Source organism: Protopterus annectens, chromosome 2.part2, assembly GCF_019279795.1.
Source record: "Protopterus annectens isolate FY-2018-M chromosome 2.part2, PAN1.0, whole genome shotgun sequence".
Classification (NCBI taxonomy): domain Eukaryota; kingdom Metazoa; phylum Chordata; order Ceratodontiformes; family Protopteridae; genus Protopterus; species Protopterus annectens.
The window spans coordinates 19,927,776-19,950,684 of record NC_056730.1 but is presented as its reverse complement, the minus strand read 5'-3'; the positions used below and the strand labels follow the sequence as shown (position 1 = coordinate 19,950,684).

At 42.4% G+C, this 22,909-nt stretch overlaps 1 protein-coding gene across 1 annotated transcript in view; it reads left to right on the top strand.

The window, feature by feature from the left end:
• The window catches only part of LHFPL2 (LHFPL tetraspan subfamily member 2), a 292,098-nt gene extending 275,910 nt beyond the window's left edge, over positions 1-16,188 (top strand). Inside the window, exon 2 of the mRNA XM_044063706.1 lies at positions 15,498-16,188. Coding sequence (XP_043919641.1) covers positions 15,498-15,754 — 257 coding nt within the window. The 3' untranslated portion in view covers positions 15,755-16,188. The remainder of the gene's footprint in view (positions 1-15,497) is intronic.
• Positions 16,189-22,909: the final 6,721 nt, after the last annotated feature.

Below are 22,909 nucleotides of genomic sequence, written 5' to 3'. Positions count from 1 at the left end.
TTTTATTTGGGATCGCGTGATCCATGCATTCCTGAAGGTGTTCATAGAATGCGTTTATAAAGGATTCTGTGGTCTGGGCCGTATTTTCCACAGGCCCGGGGTATTTGAAGGATTCCACCTCGGTTTTGAGGAGTGTGAAATTTGCTTTAGAGAAGTTTTCTGGGCAGGGGGTGATGTCGGGATGTGAATATCCAGTGAGATTAGTTTATGGTCTGATCTTACCAGTGAGGGATACACTTCTGGTCTGGAGCATAGAGTCCCCATGTTGGTAATGATCTGGTCCAGTATGTTTTCCCCTCTTGTGGGAGTGGTAACAAGTTGTTCCATAGCATTTGAGTTTATAAATTCTAGGAACCTTTGGGCTAGGATGTTGGAGCTAGAGTAATGCTCCCAGTCTATGTTTGGGTAGTTGAAGCCGCCCAATATAATGGTGTTTGGAGAGACCTTCATATTTTCCAGTGTTCTCAGGAAAGCCGAGTGGGGTTCCTGGGTTTGGGAGGGTGGTCTGTAGCAGGCTATAAACTGGAAGGCAATTTTACCCACTGTTAGTTGCACATGGATAGTCTCTGATGCTTCGTGCTTTGCCATCAACCTGGAGGTGTGGGTATCTTTGATGAATATCGATACTCCCCCTCCTTTTGTGGTTCGGTCCGAGTTTTGGGGATGAAAAGCATGGTATGAGGTATAACCTGGTAGTGCTGGGGTGCTCTCGGGAGCCCTGAACCAGGTTTCTGTTACTGCACAGATATCGATGTTCTCCATGCTAAGGAGAGTTTGAAAGTGCATCTTGAGGTTTAGACTTCTGGCATTGAGTAGCATTACTCTTAGTTTCTTATCCCTTGTGATACCTATGGAGGTGGGTTTGTCTTTTGAGCCTTGCCTAAAAAAGGCACTATGGGGGTAGCAAGAGCCTTTGCCAATATCCGAAAGCCCAGGGGTGACAGGTGCAAGCCATCCCTAGCGAAGCATAGTGGCTTGTCGAGCATATCATCCCAAGCTGACAGGCATTGGATCCCCTTTGAATGACACCAGTACTTAAGCCAATTGTTGAAATTGATCATCTTGTCTTCATATTGTGGCATCATTCTTGGTGAGGGTAAGATGCTACTCAAGGTCAGGGTCATACCGGCCTGGGCTACATGCTCAGAGAGCTCCTCTATGTCTCTTTTCATGTAGCCCAGGGAAGTACGTCTCAGGTCATTCACACCAGAATGGACAATGACTGAGTCATATTTGTACTTGCCTTGGAGTGACCTGAGTGCTTGTGTTATGTGGTGGATCCTAGCGCCTGACAGGCTACTCACCGTGACCCTCTCCTTGTTCAGCCTGGTGAGCGGGACGTCAGTGTGCCTGACGATAGAGTCACCTATTACAAGTATATCAGGTGTGTTGTTTAGTCTTAAGGGCTGTGACTGTTCGGCACACTGGCTTTGTGAGATATGTGTTGCACTTGTTTTGTTTTGGGGTAGCGGTTGCTTGGGTGTCTGCTTTGGAGGTCTCTGCTGCTTAGGTAGATCTTTATTTAGAGCCTCCGAGTATGTTTTTTGTGTGATTATGTGTTTGGTTTGCTGTCATGGTAGGTCTATGTGAGACTGGAATTGTAGTGAGTGTGGTTTCCTTCTCCTCCTGACTGGTTATGCCAGTACTGAGTTGAGAGAGCTTAGCCTCCAGTTTGGCTATATGGTTGCATCTCTCACATGTGTTGGAATTTGTTGGGAGGAGGAGAGGGTTGTCTGTGTAGTACATGAGGCAGTTGTAACATTGCTCAAGATTCCCAGATTCACCAGCTGGACCGGAGAGGAGATTGACAACTGAACTGACCTTTGGACATGCTAGAATAATATTGGGAATTCCTTTATAATTGAAAACAAGGGCCAGTGGGGAGTGAGGGTGTAGTGCTTTTAAGTTTTAGTGCTGACTTATATAATTGCTTTAGTGAGCAAGTGCCAAGTAACTTAAGTGCAATGTGTTGCAGGTAACTTAAATGCAAAAACGACAAACAGTAACTTTCTTTCAAGTGAAACAAGGAAATAAGTACAGTAAGCAATGCAGATATCACTAGTGATCCACAGAAGCGCTGAGAAGCCGCTTATTAGGTGAAATTAGCATTCCAGGGAAATAACAAGCAAACAAACAACAAGCATATAAACAAAGCTAGATTCTGCAGGCCTGGATCTAGTCTATGCTACAGCAAACAAGGTGTACCAATTTCAGTAAGATACAGTTCAAATATTCAGGCACTATAAACCTTTAACCAGAAATTCCCAGCTCAGAAGGGCAGAGTCCAGCCTCTTCTCCCACAAGAGTGCAGACCACAAACCTTCTTAATGTAAAATAACTGGCCTGAAGCCCAAGTGCTTAAACCAGAACTAATACACTTTAAGAATAACAGACACTGGGCTCTCAATCAGCAGTTCCCAACTTAGAAGGATGAAAGCTACCTGTCCTGCCACCACAGTGCATGCCACAAACCTTCCTAATGTAAAACTGGTCTGAAGCCCAAGTGCTTAATCCAAAAGACTTAGAATGATAGCTACACTTTAATCAAGTTACTACCAAGCAGTAATGCAGAAGGCTGTGGGTTCTACTCCCACAGTAGATAGATGCATTGCTGATACTGTACTGTGTTGCAAAACCTGTTATCAGTTTGTCATCCATTCCCTATTGCAATATTGCTAGCTTATCATTTTTTTAGTGTAAGATAGGCAATTTATTCCTCAAGGGTAACAGGCACTTTATTTGTAGATGAAACAATTAAATACAAAGTTGTTTGCTAGCAGCAACTCAGGAACCCTCTCAAACTCAGGAACCTCACATGGCCTTCCTGAAAACATTGGAGGGGATAAATGTATCTCCAAACACCATCATACTAGGTGACTTCAACTACCCCAATATAGATTGGGAACACTACTCAAGCCCAAAAACTCTAGCCCAAAGGTTCCTGGAGTTCATAAACTCAAATGCCATGGAAAAACTAGTCACCATCCCCACAAGAGGAGAAAACATACTTGATCTCATCATCACGAACATGGGATCACAATGTTCAACACCGGAAGTATACCCCTCACTGGTGAGATCAGATCATAAACTAATCTCGCTGGAGGTCCTCATCCCGCCCCCACCTGAAATAAAAAAGACCACAGTGAAAAACTTCTCAAAAGCCGACTTCACACTTCTAAAAACTAGTGTGGTCTCCTTTAAGGCCCCTGAGCCAGTGGTAAACCTTACTCAAACCGCTGAATCACTTACAAATGCCTTCTACCAGCACCTACAGGACTGCATGGATCAGGCAATCCCAAACAAAACTAAGACTCTTTGTACCAAAGGCAAGCGTCCAGTCTGGTGGACCCCAGCCATAAACAAGCTCTACAACAAAAGGAGGAAGCTACTACAAGATAGAGCAAAATCCTTGAAAGGTAAGACACCTTTGATCATTATAAGTAAAAAACTAAGAGCTCTCATAAAATCATCCAAGGCAAATTTTGAGAAAAATCGCCAAGGACTCAAAAAGACAATCATAAGGCCTTCTTTAGCTATGTTAGAAACCTAGGAGGAAACTCCCAGATATGCACAGAATTAGTTCAAAATGATGTGAAGATTACTGAACCTACACACATTGCCAACATACTGGCTGACAGGTTCAGTGCAAACTTCTCCCAAAAGGAGAGATATCTATACCAGAGGATTGTAGCCCCCCAAACATCTCCAACGCCCAGGTGAGAACTGCTCTCTCCAAGGCAAAAAACACAGCATCCATGGGACCGGATGGTGACCCTGGCTGTGTGCTCCACGAACTCAATGAGGAATTAAACCCGCAGTTAGGACAGCTGTTTAATCTTAGCCTCACCTCAGGATACGCACTCAAGGAGTGGCGCGACTGTGGTCCCACTTCACAAGGGCGGTGCCTCCACCGACCCTGGAAATTACCGTCCCATTAGCTTGACAAGCCTTATCTGCAAAGCCATGGAGAGGATCATAATGGAACTCATAAATAAAAACATAGGGAACTTGCAGACTTTGGATCCAACCCAGTTTGGCTTTGTCAAAGGCAGATCATGCCTTTTAAAATTGGTTGACTTTTTCGAGACAGTCACCAAGGCCATTGATGAGGGAAAGGCAGTCCATACAGCCTACCTCAACCTGGCAAAGGCCTTCGACACAATACCCCACTCAGGTATCATCGAAAAACTCATCAGCTTGAATGTAAACCCATACATCACAAGATGGGTTGCAAACTGGCTAAGTGACAGAACCCACAGGGTCAGAGTTGCTGGAGCCATGTCAGACTCAAAGCCTGTCACAAGTGGTGTCCCACAGGGCTCAGTCCTGGGTCCACTCTTGTTCGGCATCTACTTTTCTGAAGTACAAGCAAACACAGGAGGGTTATGGCTGACAAAGTTTGCAGATGACTGCAAACTGGGCCATAGTCGAAAACACATCTGACACAGATATCCTCCAGAAGGGCCTCAAAGAAACGGATAACTGGTGCCAGAGCCATGGCCTGAAGTTAAACGCCAAAAAATGCATAGTCATACCCTTCGGGAAAAACAAGGTTACCCCTAGCTACCATATAGGTGGCAATCCACTGAGCACAGAAGAAGTCATCAGGGATCTGGGGACCCAGGTTGACAGTAGCCTTTCGTTTGACACTCATGTTGCTAAAGTAGTTAGGAAAACCTTCTACATTGCCCACCTGATCATGAAGGGATTCACATCTAGATCAAGGGAGGTCATCGTCCCCCTGTACTCATCACTCATTAGACCTATGATTGAGTACAATGCCCCATTCGAATGTATCTGACCCGACACCTGCAGCAGCTGGAAAGGCCCCAAAAGTTCCTCACCAAAAGGATAAAGGGTCTCAAAAATATGTCTTATGCTGCCCGACTGAAAGAACTCCAGCTCTATTCAGTCTCATACCGCTTGCTCAGAGGTGACCTGTGCCTGACATATAAGGCCATGTCAAACCCAGATTTGATGAATATGCTTCACCTCAAAAATCTAGATCCCTCAGAACCACAAGGGCGGGAGACTTAAACCTTGACACGGTTATTAATAGAACGTGCTGGAGGGACAGATTCATCACCCAGAGACTCCCTATGCTGTGGAACAAAATCCCGGTACATGTGAGGCAGAGCACCTCGCTGGCCTTGTTCAAGAGGAATCTTGACCAATGGATGGGAGATCGCAGATATACCCCAGGGATTACTTCAGTGTCACTGCTTGACAGAGGCACAGCAAAATAATAGGCATAGTTTTATTCAAACTAAAGGGGTGGCGAAAGCCACATAACTATGGGCTAGGCTTATAAATGCCCTTGGGCAGATAGCCTAGTATGAACCTATGAACCTATGAACCTATGAACCTCTTCATTAGTTACAGATCTCTTTAATGTGGAATTATTTAGATGACTTTTACTTCTTCAGAGATTGTGCATATGTACTGATACTGGTGAACTGTAGAAGTTTGAGTAGACTTTTATGATGGAAATGTTCTGAATTGGACAGTTTTGTCATTACTGGTGCATGCATTTTGTTTCATTGTTTACTGGAAAAATTTCAAAACAGTAAATTTAAAACACCCTTTAAAACTGTACTGTATTGTACAAGGAATATAATTTAATACAATCAGGACGATATATGAAAGAGCATGTGTATGTTTCGTGTGCAAGGGACCTGTGATTTGAAAACAGCCCAAAGTCAAAGTTAATCAGCCACTGGCAAAATGTATTTTCTTTGAATGTGGGTTTTAATGCTGTTTCAGTGATTGTGAGTTTTCAAGGGCAGAGAAGTTTTAATGTTAAGTCTGTTCTCATTGTGAGACTGCATTATTTTGTTTAGCACATATGCTATCTATTAGTGTTTGCGCTGTAAAATGCAAAATAAAACTATTAAATGAAGTCCAGATCATCGCAGAACTAAAGCAGTATGCACATTAGTGTTTATGGTAAATGGGGTGAAATAGCCAAGTAATGGTTCACTGGAATGGCTGTAGGGGGGGAGCTCCATTCGACCATGATTTCGTGAGGGGGGAAGGGCAGCAAACTCAAAGACAGCCCCGGCTGAACTATACCTGTCAACTGTCCAGATTTTTGCAGAATGAATACATTTTTGCTTCTTATTTTTCATTTGTTTCTCATAAAATTTGTGGTTTTCTGTCAAATCATTTAGGAATGAAGTCACTAAATAATGACAAACACTGAGTTTCAGACTTCATAACCTTCAGAAAAATGCATGCTAAAGCAAGACCTGTTATGCGATCAACTGTCAGTTTATACAAGAGCAATTTTTAGTACTGTTTATATGTTCCCCCCATATATTTGGCCTTGTCCAGATTTCCTACATTAACAGGTTGAGAGGTACATGCAAATAAATTGCTTTATAGAATTAGGCATATCCAAACCTCTCAACTGTCCCCGATTTTAGCTCAAAATGTTGCTCTTCCCCTAATAATCCCTCCACAAAATGGCAATTTTGGAAGAAAACATGGAGGGTTTACAATTAATAAATAACTGTAATAATCAGTTATAGATTACTTTTATTTCAGAAATGCATGTAGATTCTTTTATTTTGTCAGCTGCTCAAGTTAGCAGTACCAGTATTAAAAAGTGTCCATTCTTTGACAGGTTCCCAGCTGTATTGTGTGGCTATTTGATATTTTGGAGTCACATTTCTGGTCCATTTTTCATAAAATTGTGTTTTTTGTGGCAAATCATTAAAGACTGAAGTTAGAAAATAATGACAGACATTTCAGTTTCAGATTTCATACCCTTCGGAAAATTCATACGAATGCAAGACCTACTATTCTATTATATTTCTAAGTTTATAAGAGCAATATTTAAAAATTATCCTTATTTTTGGGTCTTTGTCCCACTTCTATGTATGGCTTTGTCCAGATTTTTTGCTCTGAAGCTGAGAGGTATGACAAATGTGTCAGGGCCATTGCAGTCAGCCAGAGACATTTCAAATTGTGACATACATGTTGCACCCCACTCCCCCAGGTAGTGACTCTGGATGTGTCCAAGCAAGGCAAGGAGCAGTTATGCAGTGTAAATGTGCAGACTATCCCCCCATCCAAGGTAGACACAAGTACTACAATGGCTTTTCATCTGTCCTTGATTTTGCAGAATGTTCTGGTTTCTGTCATATTTTTATACTGTTGATTTATGCTTATTATTATTCAGAAAGTGCCTGTTGCTCTGTGTTTAAGTAGCAGTGCTTTAATGACCATCTGGTAAGCTTGTCTGAGATTGTAAGATGCAAGTAAGTTTTAATAAGCATACTGTTAAAGAATTCCCAACATTGAAAGCCTTTCTGTTGTTGCCATGCAGAGAATACTTACATAACTAGATAACATATAAGCCTTGGGTATTGAAATGCATATGACAGTATTTGTAATAAAGGACAGGATTACATTATTGTAAGAGCTCATTACAGGCTTTACCTGCAAACTAAACAGAATGGCAATCTATCATGTGTAGTCCATATCCTGTGCAGTAATCCTTTAAGCAATGTATGTTGAGCTTGTTTCCTGTTTGCTTTTCATTTTTTACTTTGATCATGTTTTCCCCATGAAACAAGTAGATAGTTGGTGTCAGGCAGCAGGTCTTTTTTGGATAAGAAACATTTTTACAAGTGGGGGTATCACAGAGATTGCTACTTTCAACATATTACTTGGTACTTTAATAAAGCTGAATATAAATTATAATTAGAATTGCACTGCAAGGAGAAGTGGTTTAAGTTGAGTGCTGCTTGTTTTTCTTATACTTAACTTTAACTGGCATTCCAGTAATGTATTTAAAAAGTAATGTATGATGTTCATCGTGTTACACTGCTGCAGTCATTACACTTGGGTTATCCTGCCATCAGGCGGTCCCGCAGTCGGCCAGAGTTCCAAAGTCCTGGTCTGGCGTCGGTTGCTGTCACCTCTTCCCTGACGTCAGTGCGCCAGGGGTATACAAGATGCATCCGACACCATTTTCTTCAGTCTTTCTTGCCACGTGGTGCCCGAAGCAGAAGCAGTTTGCAAGTGCCGGTCGGCCGACTCCTAAGATTTTCGAAGTCGAATTTCAGATCCAAAGTCTTCAATAAAGCTAAGTACCCCATTCGGGAAACTTTTTTCTTGCATCAGACCAATGTCAGAAAAAGTTAATAATTGTATTTCTTGTGGGAAGCAAATACCTCATAAGGACTTCCACTCTTACTGTATTCCATGCCTAGGCCCTGATCACGACGTGACAAGTTGTTGGTTTTGTGCTAGATTTAACAAACGCACTATAAAAAGACGTTTTGATTTTGCTTTGCACTACTTTGGCCGAAGGTTCAATTATACCATGCCGTCGGATCAACCGATGACCGCAATACCGAAAAAAACGCAAGGACAAGGATAAAGATAGGCATCTGAGGCCCAAAACCGATGACGAAACCTCTTCTAGGCCAGTCGCCGGTTCTCAGTGAGGCACTTTCGCAGCCCCTGACACCCGCTACCTCAGAGCCACAGGCCGCCTCCGACTCCCAAGTGGAGACAACTAGGCCTCTGGAAACCCAAGGTATTGGGCCTACAGAAACTAATCCCTCAGATGGGTCCGGAGCCGCTGAGCAGGCATCGGCTTCTGAGGGTGTTTTCAGACGTTCACAACTTACCATTAAAACAACAGCCAAGACAAAAGTACCATTAAAGACAAAGAAACAAGTACAGCATTCTCCTGGACAGTCCTCAATGCCTAAAAAACAGATGCTTAAAATGGCCGAAGACCTCATTACTCTAATCAGGGGTTCCCATCCCCCTCCTGAGAAAAGACCTAGGCAGGATACAGACTATGATTTCTCTGATCAGGTTTCCATTTCCTCTGATTCCTCTTCAGACCAGGGATACTCTCTACCCCCCTAAGAGGACTCTGATGCTGAAGAATCTATCCCTTCAGCCTCTCCTCCTGAGGATTACTCTTTTGGGGAAACTTTACATACCATGAAGGAGCATTTCCATTGGGAAAGTCAGGATTACTCGGAATCCAAGAAAAGGCTCAAGATTTCCTTTTATTGCCTCAGCACAGGCCCTTGTCTATTCCGCCTGTGCTTTATATTGTGGATGATGTGTTCTCTGAATCCAGCTTATCTCCTGATTCTTTGCCCCCTGCACCAGCCAGGCCAGATAGATACTATAGAGTCCCAGACTCTCACAAGTTTCTTTATAAAAACCCTTTGGCGGATCCAGAAACTATTTCCCAGGGTCCAAAAGGGGTTAAGGCTTCATTGCAAAAAATCCAGTGCCCTCTGACAGAGATTCCAGAGCTTTGGATAGATGGGGGAAGAAAGTATACACTTCTGCAACTTTAGCAGTAAGAGCTTTAAATTGCCAGTTTCACATTCTTAAGTACCAACAATATTTAATGGCTCAGTTAAAACAGAAAATGCTTGCAAGCTCAGAAGCTCCTGATTGTAAAGAAATGCTGGATTTATTGCATGCAGTTGAACAGGTGGGAAAACATACTCTACAATGTGGTTTTGATTCTTTAGAGGCCTCTTGTAGGGCTGCAGTTACAGGTTCTGTGATTCGAAGACATGCTTGGTTAAAAGAACAGAGTTTACCTGATCATGTTAAGGCAAAATTATTGGATGCTCCTTTACAACATGATACCTTGTTTGGTGTTAAGGCAGAAGAGGTGTTAAAGAAAATGGAGGATAAAGCTAAATCTATGCAAACAGTCAAGGATTTCTTACAGGTACAGCCACCTCGATTTAGCAGAAATTGGCCAACAAAAAATTGGTCCTTTCCAGTGTCAGACAGGCCACAGAGAGGCAGATACAGATGCCCAAGAGGCAGATCTCAACCCCAAGGCTCAAAGACAGTGGGGCACCTCAACCCCAAAAGAAGGTGAGGACAAGTCTCAACCTTACAGGAAACAGTCAAAATGACTTTCCCCTTCATACGCCAAGAACTTCCCTTTTGGAAGCCCCCTTAGGGGGAAAACTAGCACTTTTTTCTCAAAACTGGCAAACAATCACCCAAGACAAATGGGTTCTGAATATTGTCTCAAGGTTACAGGTTCCACTTTCATACTTTACCAAGGCTAAAAGGAATGCCAGTCCTGCCACAAAATCAATGGGCAGAGGCACAAAAACAAATTTCAGCCCTCATGGACATGAGAGCTATTCAAAAAGTACCACAACAGGAACAAGGACAAGGACTTTACTCAAGACTCTTCCTGGTCCCCAGAAAGGACAAGGCCTGGAGGCCCATACTAGACCTTTCAATTCTAAATACTTACCTGGATATTCCGAAATTCAAAATGTTGACATTACAGCAGCTTCTACCCATGCTGGGCAAAAAGGCTTGGCTTGTTACTCTGGACCTCAAAGAGGCATACCTGCATGTCCCTATCAGACAAACTTGCAGAAGGTACCTCAGATTCAAAGCTGGTACAATGCACTACTAATTCTCTGCACTGCCCTTTGGCTTATCTACTGCGCTCTGGGTCTTCACAAAGTGCCTGGCACCAGTAATTGCATTTTGCAGACAAAAAGGAATTCAAATATATCCCTACTTGGACGACTGCCTTATTCAAGCAGAGACAAAGGACATTTTTCTACAGCATCTGGCGTTTGTAAAAAGGTTGTTAATTTCTCTAGGGTACACAGTAAAGGAAAAGAAGTCAAAACTAGTGCCCTCACAAGAGATTATATTACTGGGTGCCAGCTTAAATACAATGGCCCAGATGGCTTACCTCACACCAGACAAACAAGTTCAACTAACTCATTATTTTCAACTACTGGCAAAAAAGTCCCATCTCCCTGCAAGAAAAATTCTTCAGGCCCTGGTATTCATGGCATCCTGCATACTACTAATACCATATGCCAGACTGCATATGAGGAAATTACAATGGTACCTAAAAAGTGTTTGGACTCAACACTCTCATAGTTTAGAAGCAGTAATACCAATGATTCCCTGCCTACGACAGGAGTTTCGATGGTGGGCACAGGCATGTCACCTAAGCAAGGGTCAGCCTTTTACCCTACCCACAGCCAGGCAGACTCTAACAACAGATGCTTCGGATTACGCCTGGGGAGCACACATGGCAGGAAAATGCATTCAGGGCAAGTGGACCACAGACCAGATGCATCTTCACATCAATCAAAAAGAGATGTTGGCTGTTCAAAATGCCCTAACAGCTTTCAAGGACCTTCTGCATCCAGGACAGACAACACCACAGTAATGTGGTACATAAACAAGCAAGGGGGCACTCATTCGTATCACCTATGCAGGCAAGCCATGACCTTGTGGAACACAGCTCTAACGTATCAAGTTCACCTGCAAGCACAATTCCTGCCAGGAAAGAATAATACTCTGGCAGACGATCTAAGCAGAAATATCATGGGCCCTCACAAATGGAAATTGAATCCACAAATCTTCAGCATGGTAATGCAAAAATGGGGATGCCCAGACATAGATCTTTTTGCCTCCGCACTGAATTGCCAACTACAAAAAATTTTTCACAAGCAAGCATGGAAAGTGGATGCTCTTTTGTTCAGCTGGAAAAACCTAAAAGTTTATGCCTTCCCGCCACTGCCTCTCCTTTCAAAGGTACTCCTAAAAGCCAGACAAGAAAAACCACAGATGATCCTGATTGCTCCAGGTTGCTGCCACGCCAGCACTGGCACCCTATCTTAAGGAACTTAGCTCAAGGCCCACCATGGATTTTGCCTCAAATTCCGCACCTTCTGACTCAACAAAATAATCAGATCCTACACGGTCAGCTCAAAACCCTAAACCTGGCTGCATGGCAGATTCATTAGTCAAACAGGCAACACCTCTCTCTAAAGCTGTTATGAATGTCATTTTGGAGGCCAGGAGGCCTAGCACCAGGAAAGCTTACTCAGAAAAATGGAAGAGATTCTGCACCTGGAACCAGGCTCAAAACCTTGACCCTCTTGTTCCAAACATTCCTCAGATTTTACAATACTTAGCTGAGATGCTGGACAGAGGCCTCCCCTTCTCATCAATTAAGATCCATGCCTCTGCCATTTCAGCACATTACAACACGGATCCTCCTTTATTCTCTCATCCCTTGCTAAAACAGTACCTCAGAAGGGCTAAAAACATAAGACCGCCCCGGAGAGCACCAGCACCAACTTGGGACCTCAATTTCATTTTGGAAAAACTAACCCTGCCACCTTTTGAGCCAGCCAATACAGCCAATCTAAAATTTTTATCATGGAAAACAGCTCTGCTCCTGGCAGTAACTTCAGCACGAAGAGTCTCAGAGCTACAGGCATTAATGGCAGTGGAACCTTTTATAATTTTTCATTAGGACAGGGTTTCTTTAAGGACAAACCCTACCTTTATGCCAACGGTGGTATCTAGTGTGGCTCTTAACCAAACCATCCATTTGCCAACTTTTTATCCAAACCGCCAGAATAAAGGGGAGAAACTTCTGCATTCTTTGGACATACACAGGCAGCTACGCTTCTACTTGGACAAAACAAAAGCTTTCAGGAAAACTGAGCAACTGTTTGTAGCATATGCTGCAGGATCACAGGGCAAGGCTATCTCAAAGCAGACTATATCCAAATGGATAGGACACTGTATACATTACTGCTACACACAGCATGGAAAATCAGTCCCAAATAACATTAGGCCACATTCCACCAAGGCAACAGCCTTTCTCAGAGGAGTACCTAACAAGGAAATTTTGGAGGCTGCAACATGGAGTTCAGTGCACACCTTTACCAAGCATTACCACCTGCCTCTTTACTCTAAATCCAGAGCAGGATTTGCCACTGCAGTTCTGCAGGGCCTCATAGCCAATCCTAACTCTTTATAAACCAGCCACCCAACCTTAGCTTTGGGATTCTAAATAGTGTAAGGACTGCAGCAGTGTAACACGATGAACATAGTACAGTTTTGTACCTACCATAAATGTAGATGTTCGAGTGTTCACACTGCTGCAGTCCATGTTATCCTCCCTCCATCCCCTCTGAACTAGCTGGACGTATCTATACCTTTCTATCCTATATAACCTTTGTGGTGTATTTGCTTGTAAATGAAGGTATTGTTGTTATTTTTATATGTATATTTTTATTAGCAATATGTATTGCCTACCTACTTGGGGGCACCTGACATCTGGGGCAAGAAAAACTGAAGAAAATGGCATCGGATGCATCTTGTATACCCCTGGTGCACTGACATCAGGGAAGAGGTGACAGCAACCAATGCCGGATCAGGACTTTGGAACTCTGGCTGACTGCAGGACCGCCTGACGGCAGGATAACCCAAGTGTAATGACTGCAGCAGTGTGAACACTCGAACATCTACATTTATGGTAGGTACAAAACTGTACTTTTTCATGCCTCACAACCTTTTTGTTTTCATCTAGATATTAAGTAAGCTGTCATGCAGCCAATGGATTGAAATGTCTTTTCTTCTATACTTCATTTTGTCTTGATTGGACTCTCATTATGATGGTTTGGCACCCAGGGCAGAGTATTTAATTAAAGTTACACTTTTTGTGGTTTTGAGCATAGCTCCTCCCCTTTCTAGTTGGCTGCACCCATTCCCATTGATCCCACCCATTCAGCTGTCTCCTGCAGCCCCCCTTTGATGTGAAGTCACCAGCCGCCACTGCTCTGCAACCTTCCTCAGAGGGGTCCACACCAGGCACATCCTGAAGGCTGCAACATGGACTTCTGTTCATACCTTCACCAGGCATTACCACCTGCCTATCTTCTCCAAATCCAAGGCAGGCTTTGCCACTGCAGTCTTGCCGGGCATCCTAGCCAGCCCCTAGTCTCCTTGACTGCCTCCACCCTTTTCTTCAGCTTTGGGAATCAACCTAAATGTGATGACTGCAACAGTGAAACACGAAGAACATAGTACAGTTCTGTACACTTACCATAAATGTAGATGTTCAAGTGTATTTACTGTTGCAGTCCTGGTTTCCGTCCCTCCATCCCCCTTGTCTCTCTCTCTCACTCTCACTCTCACTCTCTCACTCTCTCTCTCTCTCTCTCTCTCTCTCTCTCACTCTCTCACTCTCACTCTCACTCTCTCTCACTCTCACTCTCTCACTCTCTCTCTCTCTCTCTCTCTCTCACTCTCTCACTCTCTCACTCTCACTCTCTCACTCTCTCTCTCTCTCTCTCTCACTCCAAGGAATCTTTGGTATTTACGTTCTGTTGGTGGTGTTCTTCCATAACCTAGCTCCTTACTGGGGACTCCTGACATTAGGACAAGAAAAACAGATGTAATGGTGTCGGCTACCTGTTTTTATACCACTGATGACCTGATGTCAGTCCTGGAGCGACAGCAACTGACGCAGAAATACTAAGCCTCTGGTATTTGGGCCGAATGTGGGCTACCCTGGCAGGGATAACCCAAATGTGATGACTGCAACAGTGAATACACTTGAACATCTACTTTTATGGTAAGTGTACACAGCTGTACTTTCTGTGTGTTATCTGTATGGCAGCACCATGTAATTTATGGTTTTCAAAGCTGTAAAATACTTCATGTTCCTGCACTTTTTTTCTATAACTGTACATTGGAGCAGCTGTATCACAGTGTACTACAAAGAAGTATTATCAAGTCTGGCTGATCATAGTAGTTACATGTTCTCACATGGATGACAAAATTCAACTCTCAACATATGCTTCATTGGACTCTTGAGTTAAATTTCTTGACATCCATGTTGAAAACATATAATAGCTTGATCATGATTGGAGACCCAATAGTAATCCTCTGAAAGGCACTCGCCATGCATTCTGTATATTTTGGTTTATTTCTGGAATGATCCATTGAAACCTCTTGACTATATACTTACCTGCCTTTCAGTTTTCACTGGCTTGACTGGTTTAGTGAACAATTTACAAATGAACATTGCACTGTTTTCTGGGGACAATACTGACTTATTGGTAAAAATCATCTGTTTCAAATTTCTGACACATTTTTGGCCAGATAAAATTAGAACTTTGTCATTCAGTCCTTCAGTTTTTGAAGTATGTATATTTAGAAATGAGGTTCCCCAGCTGCAGTTTAATACTTCAAATGATTTTAGCCAGCACAAAATTCAGGCAGCATGACCCTGTGAACTGTGTACAAAAAGTGTAAACTTCTTCCAAAATATTGTTATTTTTACATACGTCTCAACTGTCCAGATTTTCACAGAATGTTCATATTTTGCTTTATATTTTTGGCCTGATTCCCATAACATTGGTAGATTTTTGGTAAATCACTGAGGATTGAAGTTACTAAATAATGATATACATTTTAGTTTCAGACTTCGTATTCTTCAGAAAATGCATAAAAACACAAATGATGTTATTCTAGTAATTTTTGTAAGTATATAAGAGCAATATTTAAAAGCTTTCCCAATTCCTGGGCCTTTGTCCCACTGTCATTTTAGGCTTTGTCCAGATTTCTTGCACTAAGATTGAGAGGTATGCATGTATTGAAACTGCAGTTAGGTTTCACTTTTTCCTCATATTCTGATTTTTGTTTTCTAGGCCTCTTCCTGATCCTTGGTCTCATCCTTTTCCCTGCTGGATGGGGTTGTCAGAAGGCAGAAGATTACTGTGGCCCTGAGGCATCTCCGTATAAGCTTGGTGAATGTTCTTTAGGATGGGCCTTCTACACAGCCATCGGAGGCACTGGGCTGACGTTCCTCTGTGCTGTCTTTTCAGCACAGGCTGAAATCGCCACATCCAGTGACAGAGTCCAAGAAGAGATTGAAGAGGGGAAAAGTCTCATCTGTCTTTTATGAAGGAAACTTTTTGGGGAGTTGTACTGACCTAAAGGAATTGGATTTCAGTTAGCCTGATCAAGGACATCAGTGTGCTGGACACATCAGTTCTGTATAACCAGAAACTGGGCTCTGCATTCTTTACTGATTCCAACCAGCGGTAACTCTTGAACCTTGTTGTTCTGATCTTCAGCTGTTTGAATAATCATCCCGCTTTCTTCAGTGAACACTCTGTCCGATAAACAGCGAAACAGAAAAAGACGACATTTCTTCATGTGTGAAGCAAAATACTGCAGATTTTAGCTTTTATTTAAAATACACTGTAGATATTCTGAAATAGCTAATCTTCTTCTTTTGGCTTTCCCGGTTAGGGGTCGCCACAGCGGATCACCTGTCTGCTCATGATTGGCAGTGGAGTTTTTACGGTGTCATTGCCAGCCCAGCACTCAACTTTCCACACACACGCACTCACGCCTAGGGCCAATGTAGAGTGTCCAATCCACCTACATCATGTCTTTGGGGTGTGGGAGGAAACTGGAGCACCCGGAGGAAATCCACGCAACCGCAAAGTTAAAGTCCTTGAACAGACTTTTACAGGGTTAAGTTCTGATTTTAAGGCCTTCGTTATCTGAACTTTTTAAAAGAAGAGAACAAACTGGTTGTGTATTTCAAAATCGTCTTTTTTTGTGCTGACTTCTTTTGGAGGGAAACCATGTTGAATATTTCAAACTCATTTTATATAGTGGAATTAACAAAGGCAGTCTGGGTATCTTATACCTAATGAGTCCCACAGAAGTTGTGATTAATTAAAAATGAATTAATATCTTATTATGAGTTTATTTAAAAGCAGTGGTGGTTTCACTGGAGATGTAATGGAGCTAATTTGTTTTCATTAGCATTTCTCCACCTGGAAATTCAGGCTCATGCTAAACAATTATGCTGGTCATTAATGAGCCAGAAGTCCATTTATATTTGATCTGGAGTAGTAATGTGCAGCACCTTAACTTGTTGTAAACAAATGCCTATTTATGAGAATTTCCAAATGGCTTACAAGAATGTTACACAGCTTCTTTGAAAGTAAAAAAAAAAAATACCACATACTCCAGGTGTGCTGCAAAACAAACACAAATCTGCAACAAAATATGTCTTCATGTTAAAAACTTTGTGAAGCCTTCCCATTTTTGAGGGAGGTCAGGTTCTACATGCAGAGAACAGGACAGCACTGCCTACGTTTTTCATCAGCTGTGGATAGATGCTGCTTTTTTGTCAAAGCAACCTCATTTCTCTTTCTCTAAGCACTGTCCAATGGCGCCAAAGCCAACGTCATTTTCATGCATCTGTTAGCATGTGCCAAGAGACTTTGCCATGTTTTGAATTATGGACGAATGGATTATTTTACTGTGGTCTTTTCTTCACCTAGTAACTTTGCCCAGAGTTCTGTACACTCAACAAAAGTGATTATTTTTTGAATGAGCAACATTCTTAAACAAAACTTTGATTACTAATGTAAAAACTCCTTCTCATTTGTCGAAATAGTTTAGATTGTATATGACAAAACAGTAACAAAAACTGAACTGTGGATAACTTCATACAGATTGATAAGCTTTTATGTGATAAGCAAAGTGCCATTAAAGTGTGTTCTACAAATGTGCACATCATGTGAATTGAGCAATTATTTGATGTGTAAAAGCAAACCGTGACAATGCTGCACAGTACGTATTATTGATGCACAATGTTATTGGATTACTTGAAGAAGAAGAATTTTCACTGTGTCTACCAGTATTGTTGTACAAGGCATGACATAAAGACAAAATCATTCTGAAGTTATAGCTGGGTTTATGCCACTGAAAACGATTAGCCATAATCTTCATTTGTAATCCATCTACTCTCATTTCCTGCAAGGAGACTGTCCTCACAATGACTGCTCACCCTGTCTAGGGATTTGTAAAATGATCTCCAAGTAATTCACAAGACATAGTAGTTGGCTCTGTGACAAATGCTTGTCAAGAAGTAACTTGCCATATGTCTGAATTCATTGTAAAGCCAGTGAACTGGAGCATTCTAATCTGTTGGTTGGATGTGAAGGATTCCAAATCTTAAATAGACCATGTATTTGCATATTATTTGAAAACTTAAGTATTGTGATTGGCTAAAGTCGGAAGTTGTGCTGATTTTAAAATCTTACCTACATCTTTCTTGCCATTAATTTCTAAATAGCTGGTTTCTTTCTTTCTTTCACAAAAAGCCACCCCTGCTAATGCTGCAAAACAGTTGAAAAAAAAAACTTTTTTAGATTACTTTGAGCTTTCATACCTGATGACAGCATTTTAAGACCGTCTTTGCTCTGTTAGTATCTTTTCTGAAAGTACCGTTTTGGTCACATACATAGTTGTAGGTCTGAATTTCTCAGAACAGTATTGCCATCAGTAGGATACATGTCTTTTCTGGTCTCGTGGATGATTTGTATTTTAATTTGCTTTAATTTGGGTTTAATGTCTGTGCTTTGTCTCACAATGCCTCTGTTGATTTATTTTGTAATAAGACAGCTGGTGACACCATTATGCCATTGCAATCCCCCCCTGAGTGAGGGTTGATTTTCTAAATATGTACACGTGTGTGTGTGTGTGTGTGTGTGTGTGTGTGTGTGTGTGTGTGTGTGTGTGTGTGTGTGTGTGTGTGTGTGTGTGTGTGTAAATATAGATATATAGATATACAAACACACAGACATGCACACAGAGTAGTAGGGCTGAGGATTGATCTGGAGTTTACAAAACCTTATCAACAAAACTACATGCATTAAGATCACAAGAAGTAAGAGGAAGTGAAGTGAAGTGTTGAGTTGTCAAACATTTCCCTTCTAATGATGTGATGAGCATACCACTGAAATGACCATATGAGCTGTGATTTTATTTTCTAAATATAATTCTAATTTTAGTTTAATTTGAAGTAAAGTTGTATTTTGAAATTGTTTTTCATTTATGAACACAAAGGGCATCACAGAGTTTGTTTTATGTTGTAAACTACAGTAACTGGTATTTAAAATTTCTTCTTATGCAAGTGCTTCAAATCTACCTAAAGTGCATTGATCTTGCAGTATGAGAATGATAAGATACAATCAGCTCCTTATAGCTTGATGTTCATTGTGTTTCACTGCTGCAGTCATTACACTTGGGTTATCCTGCTGGCAGGCTACCCGCAGTCGGCCTGAATTCCAAAGTCCTGGTCCGGTGTCAGTTGATGTCACCTCTTCCCTGACGCCAGTGCGCCAGGGGTATACAAGATTCAGCCGATGCCATTTTCTTCAGTCTTTCTTGCCGCGCTTTGCCCAAAGCAAAAGCAGTTCGCAAGTGCCGGTCGGCCGACTCCTGAGATTTTCGTAATTGAATTTGAGAACCAAAGTCTTCATTAAAGCTAAGTACCCTGTTGGGGAAACTTTTTTCTTGCTCCAGACCGATGTCAGAAAAAGTTATCAATTGTATTTCTTGTGGGAAGCAAATACCTCATAAGGATTTTCATTCTTACTGTATTTCTTGCCTAGGCCCTGACCGCGACGTTGCTAGTTGTCGGTTTTGTGCTAGATTTAACCAACTCACTATTAAGCTTCGGTACGATTTTGCATTTCATTACTTTGGCTGAAGGTTTAACTATATATGCCGTCGGAACAGCCAACAACCGGAGTTCATAAAAAGCGCAAGGAAAAAGAAAAGGACAGGCATCCGAGGTCCAAAACCGACGACAAAGCCTCTTCTAGGCCAGTCACCGGTTCTCAGTGAGGCGCTTTCACAGCCCCTGACACCCGCTACCTCAGAGCCACAGGCCGCCTCCGACTCCCACGTGGAGACAACTAGGCCTCTGAATACTTAAGGCATTGGGCCTTCAGAAGCTAATCCCTCAGATGGGTCCGGAGCCGCTGAGCAGGCATCGGCTTCTGAGGGTGTTTTCAGACCTACACAGCTTTACATGAAGCCAACTTCAGCATCCAAGACAAAGACTAAAACAGCTTTAAAGACAAGGAAATAAGTATAGCATTCTCCAGGACAAACTTCCATGCCTAAGAAACAGATGCTCAAAATGGCCGAAGACCTAATTACTTTGATCAGGGGTTCCCATCCCCCTCCTGATAAGAGGCCTGGGCAAGACACTGAATATGATTCCTCTGATCAGGTTTCCATTTCCTCTGACTCCTCTTCAGAACAGGGATACTCTATCCCTCCCTATGAGGATTCTGATGCTGAAGAATCTATTCCTTCAGCCTATTCCTTCAGCTTCTCCTCCTGAGAATTATTCCTTTGGGGAAACCCTGCATACCATGAGGGGGCATTTCCACTGGGAAAGCCAAGATTACTCAAAAATCTAAGAAAAGGCTCAGAGACTTTCTTTTACTACCTCAGCACAGACCTCTTGCTATTCCACCTGTTCTAGACATTGTAGATAATGTATTTTCAGAGTCCGGACTGTCTCCCGACTCTTTACCTCCTGCACCTGTTAAGCCAGACAGATACTACAGGGTTCCAGATTCTCATAAATTTCCATATAAAAACCCTGCTGCTGACCCATAAACTATTTCTCATGGTCCCAAAGGGGTCAAGGCGTCTACTGCAAAAAAACATGTCCCCTCAGATAGAGATTCAAGGGTACTGGACAGATGGGGGAAAAAAGTTTACACTTCTGCTACCTTGGCTGTAAGGGCTTTAAAATTGTCAGTTTCATATGCTTAAATATCAGCAATACTTAATGTATCTGCTAAAACAGAAAATGTTGACAAATTCTGAATGTTCTGAGAACAAGGAAATGCAGGATTTATTGCATGCAGCTGAACAAGTGGGAAAGCATACTTTGCAATGTGGTTTTGATTCACTGGAGGCCTCTTGCAGGGCCGCTGTTACAGGTTCTGTCATTAGAAGGCATGCTTGGTTAAAGGAACAGACTCTGCCTGATCATGTTAAAGCAAAATTATTGGATGCTCCATTACAGCATGATACTTTGTTTGGTGTTAAGGTAGAAGATGTGTTGAAGAAAATGGAGGATAAAGCTAAGTCTATGCAGACAGTAAAGGATTTCTTACAGGTACAGCCACCCAGATTTAGCCGGAACTGGCCTTCTAAAAATTGGTCCTTTCCCATGTCAGACAGGCCACAAAGAGGCAGATAAAGATGCCCTAGAGGCAGACAACAGACCCAGGGCTCATACAGGCCCAAACAATGGGGTGCTTTTACCTCCAAAAGCAGAAAAGACAAATCACAGCCATATTGGAAACAGTCCCAATGACTTCCCTCTGCCAATGCCAAGCTTTTTATCTTTTGGCAGCAGCCTTGGGGGGAAAGCTAGCACTTTTTTCACAAAATTGGCACATGATCACCCAGGACAAATGGGTCTTAAATATAGTCTCTCAGGGCTACAGGTTCCATTTTCACACCCTTCCAAAGGCAAAAGGTATGCCAGACCTGCCACACAATCAGTGGGCAGAGGCACAAAAACAAGTTTCAGCTCTCATGGACAGGAGGGCTATTCAGCCAGTACCACAACAAGAGCAGGGACAAGGATTTTACTTAAGACTTTTCTTAGTACCAAGAAAGGACAAAGCATGGAGACCAATTCTGGACCTGTTTATTCTAAATACTTTTCTGGACATTCCAAAATTCAAAATGTTGACTCTGCAGCAGCTTCTGCCCATGCTGGGCAAGAAATCTTGGCTTGTAATTTTGGACCTCAAAGAGGCATACCTGCATGTCCCAATCAGACAATCTTGCAGAAGATACCTCAGATTCATAGCTGGCTCAATGCACTACCAATTCTCTGCACTGCCCGTTGGCTTATCTACTGCGCCCAGGGTCTTCACAAAATGCCTGGCACCAGTAATTGCATTTTGCAGACAGAGGAATTCAAATATATTCCTACTTGGACGACTGCCTTATTCAAGCAGAGACCAAAGACATTCTATTAAAGCATCTGGCGTTTGAAAAAGATTACTAATTTGCCTAGGGTACACAGTAAACGAAAAGAAATCAAAACTAGTACCCTCTCAAGAGATAATATTCCTGGGTGCAAGCTTAAATACAACTGCCCAGATGGCTTATCTCACGCCAGATAAACAAAGGCAACTGACTTCTTACTTCGAAAGCATGGCAACAAAGACCCAGTTATCTGCGAGAAAAATTCTGCAGGCTCTGGGCTACATGGCATCCTGCATTCTGCTAATTCCATATGCAAGACTGCATATGAGGAAACTACAATGGTATCTAAAAAGTGTTTGGACACAACATTGCCACAGCCTGGAATCATTCATTTCACTCATTCCCTGCCTGCAACAGAAGTTTCGATGGTGGGCACAGGCCTGTCACCACAACAAGGGACAGCCATTCACTTTACCCACAGCCAGGCAAACACTAACAACAGATGCATCAGATTATGCCTGGGGGGTCCACATGGTAGGAAAATGTATTCAGGGCACATGGCCCACAAGCCAAAGGCATCTTCACATCAATCAAAAAGAGATGCTAGCTATACAAAATGCCCTCACAGCCTTCAAGGACCTACTTCATCCAGGACAGCTGCTGATAAAGACAGACAACACCACAGTCATGTGGTACATAAACAAGCAGGGGGGGCACACATTCCTACCCCCTCCACAGACAAGCCATGATTTTGTGGAACACAGCATTGACTTACCAAGTACACCTGCAAGCACAATTCCTGCCATGAAAAACAAATGCTCTGGCAGACGAACTAAGCAGAAACCTCATGGATCCTCATGAGTGGAAACTAGATCCACAAATCTTCAACATGATAACAAGGAAATGGGGATGCCCAGACATAGATCTTTTTGCCTCCCCTCACAACTGCCAACTTCAGAGATTCTGCACAAGGACTTATCACAAACAAGCATGGAAAGTGGATGTTTTGTCATTCAGCTGGAACAACCTCACAGTATATGCCTTTCCTCCACTGCCTCTCCTCCCCAAAGTACTCTTAAAGGTCAGACAAGAGAAGCCACAAATGATACTAATTGCCCCATATTGGCCATGCCAACACTAGTACCCAATCCTAAGGAGCTTGTCTCAAGGCCCAGCCTGGACATTGCCTCAAATTCCTCATTTACTGACCCAGCAAGACAATCAGATCCTGCACAGCCAACTCAGAACCCTAAACCTAGCTGCATGGTGGATAGTGTAACCA